General features: G+C 41.6%; 1 protein-coding gene across 1 annotated transcript in view; it reads right to left on the bottom strand.

Annotated features, from left to right (window-relative positions):
- Window positions 1-7,489, bottom strand: part of st6galnac5b (ST6 (alpha-N-acetyl-neuraminyl-2,3-beta-galactosyl-1,3)-N-acetylgalactosaminide alpha-2,6-sialyltransferase 5b) — a 15,651-nt gene extending 8,162 nt beyond the window's left edge. The window contains exons 1-2 of the mRNA XM_020607108.1: window positions 7,366-7,489; window positions 6,613-6,819 (exon numbers count right to left, since the gene is read on the bottom strand). Coding sequence (XP_020462764.1) covers window positions 6,613-6,819; window positions 7,366-7,386 — 228 coding nt within the window. The 5' untranslated portion in view covers window positions 7,387-7,489. The remainder of the gene's footprint in view (window positions 1-6,612; window positions 6,820-7,365) is intronic.
- Window positions 7,490-7,497: the final 8 nt, after the last annotated feature.

Here is a 7,497-nt window from a genome sequence, read left to right as displayed (position 1 = left end):
TTAAATTTTTTTAGTATATTACTTGTGTGGTGTAGAAGAGAATTATTTATGTAGAGATACTGCTTGCAAACCAATGATGTAAGATGATGTCATGGGGTAGGACTGGATAAGTCTGACTTCTTCCTACTCCATTCAAGCATGTACTAGGTATAAGCAAATTGATATTGGATTAGCATTTGTTGGATATGTGTAAAATTATGTGTGTTGACATATCAACTGTCTTTACATGCTTGAAAGAATAAATCAAATCAAAATCAACTTACTGTCAACAAATCCCATGAAAAAGCATGGCTGTATCCAAATATCTATTAGTACTATGCTATGCTTTACTATACTATATTATACTATACTATACTATACTGTACTGTACTGTACTATACTATACTATACTATATAGTGCACTATATTTTCTCTCTGCCTCCCTACTTTAGTGTCAGAATGTAACAGAAAAAGTAGCATCTATGGCATGTCTGAAATAATCCCCATATGTAAAATGTGTTGAATTTTATTGAAAAAACATTGTTGTCCATGGTTGGTACACTAAAGTGATGATTCTGTCATATATCAGTGTACACATACTATAACACTCTTGACCATATGTTCACAAACAAAAAAGACAAAGGCAAAACCACAGCTAAATACACAAATTCCAACTACTGTAGATGGATATGATGGTTAGCACTGTCACCTCACAGCAAGAAGGTTCCTGGTTGACCCCTAATTGGCCCTGGTCGACCTCGTGGCCAACCAGGTCCTTTCTGTGTGGAGTTTGCATGTTCTCCCCCTGCCTATGAAGGTTTTCTCCAGGTACTCTACCTGCCCACAGTCTAAAGACATGCAGGTTAGGTTAACTGGTAACTCTAAATTGCCTGTAGGTTTGAATGTGAATGGTTGCCTGTGTCTATGTGTCAGCCCTGTGATAGTCTGCCAACCTGTCCAGGGTGTACCCCGCTTCTCACCTACTGTCAGCTGGGATTGGCTCCAGTCTCCCAGCAACCCTCTACAGAATAAGCAGTATAGATAGATGGATGAAGATGGACACACAAAGTACAAGTCCAAAGTACAAGTCCAGGTCGTAAGCTGAAAAAACTTAGAAAAATCAACTGGACTAGGTTTTCTAGGTTGAAGATGTTTCACCTCTCATCCAAGAGGCTTCATCAGTTCTGTTCGACTAACGTTGAATCGGAGATATTTATCCCCATTGATGGTGTTTCAGTCCTTTGATGCCCAACAATGTCCCCTAACGACTGAGTCGCCCAGTATCGGTGAGCATCGTTACCTGTCTTTGAACCCTCACCTGTGTACCGACACCTATTGTCCTGGTGGGCATGTTTGGGCAGAGATTTCAAAACAGGATTGTAGATGGATGACAAATTGTGTCTTAGTCCACCACCCCTCTTTAGTGAGGGGTGTTCTATTTTTATAAAAATAGCTTTCTTGACTCCTCTCTCAAACCAGCGATGTTCTCTGGAGAGGATCTGGACTTCACTGTCCTCAAAAGAATGTCCTTTGTCCTTCAGGTGGAGGTGGACTGCTGACTCTGGTCCACTGGGGTTGGCCCTCCTGTGTTGGACGATGTGTTTGTGCAGCGGCTGCTTAGTTTCATCAATGTATCCCTCTATTTGTGTTTGGGTGTTTTGTCCTTTGGGTGGACCAGTTTTTGCCGCAGGGTGTTCTCTGGCTTAAAGTTGACGTTTCTCCCTGTTGGTGTTGGGCCTCTTTCTTGCTTTGGTGAAGGCCCACTTAGGGTATCCACAAGCCCTAAGGGAGTTCTGGATGTGTAGTTTCTCCTTCTTGGCCCCTTCTGCAGTTGTGGGCACTTCCTCTGCCCTGTGATTTAAAGTTCTGATGACTCCCAGTTTGTGTTGAAGTGAATGGTGCGAGTCAAAAAAGCAGGTATGTGTAGGTGTGTGTAGGTTTTTGATATACTTCTACCTTCAGGTTTCTGTCCCCTCCCAAGTGGACTGCACAATCCAAAAAGGCCAGACAGTCATCTCTGGCCATCCTCATGAGTGAACTTGATGTTGTCATCCACAGAGTTGATATGCTTGGTGAAAGCCTCTACCTCCTGGGTCCTGATTTTAACCCATGTGTCATCCACGTAGCGGAACCAGTGGCTGGGAGTGGTACCAGTGAAGGAAGACAGGGCTTTCTCCTCAATTTCTTCCATGTACAGGTTGGCAACTATAGGAGACACAGGGGAGCCCATCGCACAGCCATGTTGCTGCCTATAGAAGTGCCCCCTAAACTGGAAGTAGGTAGTGTTTAAACAGAGTTCCAGCAGAGTGCATACATGGTCTGGGGTGAGGTTAGTCCTGCTGTTCAGTGTGTCATCCTTCAGGAGTCTCTTCTTCACTGCCTTGACAGCCCATGTGGTGGGGATGCAAGTGAACAAGGATGTGACATCATATAAGACCATGGTCTCGTCCTGGTCCAGCTGCAGTTGTTTGACTTTCCTCATGAAGTCCTGTGAGTTAATAATGTGGTTTTCTGTCGGGCAGAACTGATGAAGCCTCTTGAATGAGGGTGAAACGTCTTCGACCTAAAAACCTAGTCCAGTTTATTTTTCTACATATTTTCAGCTTACTACGACCTGGGTGACTGAGAATCTGCATGGACATGTTGGCACACAGTAAAACAACAACAATCACCGAAATTTACTTAGTTGTCCTGACATGATGATGGTACGTGCTCTAAATCTCAACATGCTGCTCACTTTAAAGTAAACTGTTGAGAGTCTATTATAGAGAATAGGGAATGAGTGATCGAGAGAGTCATTTTACACACAATACCAATGCATCAAAGCGTACAGTTTCTCAGTACTTTTCCACTTCCCCAGCCAATCTGTAGCTCCAAGCCAGCTGCTCTCTACCAAAGGCAGAAACAGTTACAAACAGGTCTCAGATATACACTTTCATCTTAATAGAAGGCAAAAATAATTTCATAAAAACAGTTGGTCATGATGTTTTTTCACGTTATCCAAGCAGGAGAGCATTGTATGTATGACTTTTAACTATTTTTAGCTACAGAGTTAGAGCACTACTGAATATTTACTCTATGTTTGACACTGGATGTGGGGATTGACTCAAAATAAACCACAGAGCTGACACCAAGAAAAATATCGAATATCATCAGCTGTGATGGGCGAGCATGAATACTCACCTGTAATTTCTTACAGAGGTGCAAGTAATTTAGATGTTGATCGTTACCACAACAGTAACTAAATTCTCTGCACAGAGGTAGGCTAATGGCTCAACTGAGAGCAGAGGTGGATTAAGTAGCACCTGTTCTGTGATGCGATGCTTTAATGACCAGCATTTTCTTTTCTCAGAGACCAGTTAATTACACAAAAGTCCCCCTGACAGCTGACATCTCATTAAGCTCCTCCTGGTGACACTCATTCAAGCAACAGTCCTGAACTTGTCCTGTTCTCAGTTTGATGGAATAAAAGTGAAATAATCAAGGCAGCTGTCTTCATCGTCTTCATCAGTTCAACCTCAGACAGAGAGAATGGAAGGGGTGCTCCTCAGAAGACACAGCCTCATTAGCAGCACTAATAGGGAAATGCTGGTTTGAAAAATAGATGATACTAATAACTTCCTGTTGGAGCTTACCGTTCACTTCCTCCAGTGGGTTGCAGGTGTTTTGACCTAAGGAAGTGTAGTGTTTTTACAGATTAGGCTCACTTAATTTGAGTGGAATTAAAACTTGCATATCATTCAGTAAGCTTATTTATTTGTTCTTGTCTTCTCAAAAGTTGTCTGTTATCTAACGGTGCCTCTGTACATTGTCATACTGTAACTATAGGACAACTTAAAACTGAATGGTAGAAAGGGGTCAGTGTAGGAAGGAGACATTTTTGCATAATTTACTTTTTACTGACAGCTATTTATTCAAGACTGACTCTATTAAAAGCTGTCAGAGCACAGAAAGGTACTTCCCATTACTAGCAGGCACATCATCAACTGGCACAGGCACGCAATTCACGTCCGTGGTCTCACATGGGTTTTGTGATCAGAACATTTAAATGCCAAAGTAGATTGATCCCGCTGACAGTTCTTCAAAGGTCAGCGTTGCTTGAACTGGAATCAACAAAACATCAGAGAAGCAGAGAAGATGAGGAGCGAAGAACGGAGCTGCTGTCTGTTCAGGTAGTTCAAATGCAAATGTGTCTCTGTACGTGGATGTGTGTATTTGAAAGCGTCTATTCAACTCTGCAGCGCTAATTACCGTAGCTTGTCAAAGAAAAGAAATAGGTACAATAAAAGAGGACATTTCACAAAAACCTGCAGACACTGCCGAAAGCAGTCAGTCAGAAACATAATGAACACTGAGTCCAAGTCTGGTGCTCCAACTATTCCACACTACATGTGCATCATAGCACTAAAGTCTGATCTCATAGGTGTGTGTACTGTACTTCAATGCTTGAAAACCCAGTGTTTAGCAGCAACATGAAGCTGCACAGCCTTAGTGATTAATGTGTTCTGGGAGTTTTATGACCTCTTGGGTGAGACATAAATGAGCAAAGCAGCCACAGACCACCACCCACCTTAGTGAAATCACAGTCCATGCAAACCAGATAGGCACATAAGTTATATAGGCCATAAAAAGGGTCCAGCAGGCACATTAGATAGAGCTCTCCTCTCATTTTAAAAGCATCCCTGGCTCTGATGAGGGTATAAAATTTTAACATGTCTGGACATTTGAATGGGGTTGTCTGCATGAGTGTGCCAGTGTTGTGTGAATGTGCATATATGTGTATGTGCTTGTGTCAAAGCCAAGAGTTCCTCCAGCAGCAGCAGCAGACCTCAGATGACCCTGAAGAGAAGTGTACCAACAGATCCACCCACTCCACAGATCCTACAGTAGGTCTGCTTATGTTAGTCATTCCCCAGATTTGTCAAAGGGTACATTGGCAGCAACAGCACAGCTGAAGCCCCCATGGGAAGAAGGGGGGGATCAGAGTGAGACTAAGCAGTATGCATATGATGCAGTGTGGATCCATTGTGAATCAGCCATCAGCCAGGAGGAGGTGGACAGTCAGGGGAGACTGTGAAGGGCCTACACCACAAAAAAAACTCCAACCTGCAGCAGCTGTCTCTCAGTTCTCTTAAGCGACCCTGTAAAATCTAAAGATGAATATTTCTTTTCATTATGTCTAAAAGCATCTGATGAAAACATCACAAAGGAACCTCCAAGGAACAGAGATGGACCCACTTAGCCTCAGTCCCTCTCACACTCTCATGTCACTGACCATTAAACAGTGATAAGTTAACTGTGACCAACACTTTTTTGCCTCCACGTCCTTTCCTGCCCAGTCCTGCCTGAGCAGTCCTTTCCATTCTGCTGTGTGTCGGTGCATATCGTTCTCACTGATGGAAGATATGATGCTGTCTGAATGATCTGTCTATCTAAATGAGCTGTCTGTAACACTGCACTGGGTCTGAATGGCAGGCCTCTGCATTACATTAACGCTGACTGTTGTGCTTATGCGACCAAAAGATTACAGCGATGATGTCTCTAAAATGAATCCATCCTGTTTGAGGTGCTCTTGTCACCAAATATTTCATGGTAGACACAATTATAGATTATGAAATAGAATAAACAACAAAGAGAATTTAGACAAAACAATTTCAGTTTTTGAGTTCAGTGTCTAGGGATCACTTGGTATTATAACAGCTTTATGGGGCATAATTAAGGTGTAATAAAAATATTTTCTGAACAGACATTGCTAAATAATTTAAAACCTACATTTAAAGAATTTTGCTGCTCTGGCAAAATAATACACTGCCTTCAAAATATAAAAAGGAATTATTAAAAAATAAATGTATAAACTGAAAAACATAGATATCAGATTTAACTGTGAAGACAGCTAGGGACATAATTCATTAGAAAAATCAAACGCACAGGAAAGGATTTTTCTTTTCTTCCTGAAACTGGGGGACTGGAAATCTGCTTCAAACAGACATTTTACATGCATACTTGAGCTCTACGTTTACACGCTAGTCTCTCTGCTTTACCTGGACGACAGCAGAATACAAAGTAGGTGCATTTGGTATTGCATGTTGGTATTACATGTGCATATATAAAAGTGCTACTTCTACTGTATCAGTATTCTTATTAAGAGCTCCAGGTGGTGGCACACATGTGCCAAGCCAATTACAAATGTTTTCAAAAGTATTGAATGAATTCAAACTGCTCACTGCAGAGTTTACAGAGCTTAGAGCTTTCTTGGGTTCATATCTGTCCAAAATCTCACTCCCTTCTACCTGAAGAACCTGCCCCCTCCCCCAATCACTGCCACGTGTTTTTGTTGGAACATATGAGGTTTAACATTATATTTTCCTGGTACTAGGTGGGTGTTTTTCCTTTGAGCTAATCTGTGTCACTTTCCAACATCTTTTATTTCTCTCTAAGTTAAAAGCTTGTAGTTTTTACCTTACAAATAAATGATTATGACAGACCTTCTATTTCCTTGTCATCTCATATAGCTTTTTCCAACTTAGACATTCATATGATGGTTTGGAAATGTATGCTGAAATAATATACAAAACATTTAAGGTTGAAATGACATAAACTGTGTGTAGCAGTATAGAGACAGTGCACATTTACCTTATGATCCATGACACCTGTGTACCCCTCAAGTGTTGTTGATGGTCTTTGTGGTCTCTCTGGCTTTTTTATGGATGAAACAGGAACATGTAAATGGTGCAAAGCTGATGATGAGGAGGAAGATGATCTGTCACCAGAGCTGTTGTTGTACACCAACATAAAGCTGGTAGCCATGGTGATGATGATGATGCCAGTAACCCCTTGGCACTAGAGAGACAAATGAAACAAGCAATTAAGAAAAAAAAAACAATAAAACATCATCAAGCTGCAGCACTTGATTTAAACAATTCACACAGTTTATGTTCAAAAGTGCATTTTTGGTGGGGGTGGGGTGGGGTGGGGGGGGATCACTGCTAATTACAGGAAATGCCAGCATTCAAAGCAGAAGCAATAGTGTAATAACTGCTAGGCTTCCCTCATGCAAGGCTGGAAATGAAATGTGAGCTGTTACACTCAGATATGCTCTTTCAATAGAGCAGTGCAAAAATAGCACTAAACTGTTCATTTCAAACATGTTTCATATTTGCTTCTCCCTGAGAAAAAAACTTCAGAAGGTGCTGTCTTCTAGGACTGTTTTATAGGAATATTAGAATTTAGACGACTGTAAAAAACACCACAAAGTGCAATTAGGTCACAGCAGACTACATAATGACAGAGCTCAGCCTGCAACTCACTTCTGAGCAGCATAAGCACTAAAGCTCACAACAAAGGAATATTACATTAATATTTCCTGCAGGTCTCATTCATAATTACCACTCTTATCTTCATCTCCATTTCCCCTCGTTTTCAAGCGCAGATCAAACCTTCACCGTATCGGGGCCAAGGCTCTCTCACGGAGTGTCGGCACTCTTCAGCATGCAACACTTGAGCGGCAGCATCGCTGGG

This window comes from Monopterus albus, unplaced genomic scaffold (genome assembly GCF_001952655.1).
Source record: "Monopterus albus unplaced genomic scaffold, M_albus_1.0 scaffold83.1, whole genome shotgun sequence".
In the NCBI taxonomy this organism is placed as follows: domain Eukaryota; kingdom Metazoa; phylum Chordata; class Actinopteri; order Synbranchiformes; family Synbranchidae; genus Monopterus; species Monopterus albus.
This window is presented reverse-complemented; position numbering and strand designations above follow the sequence as displayed.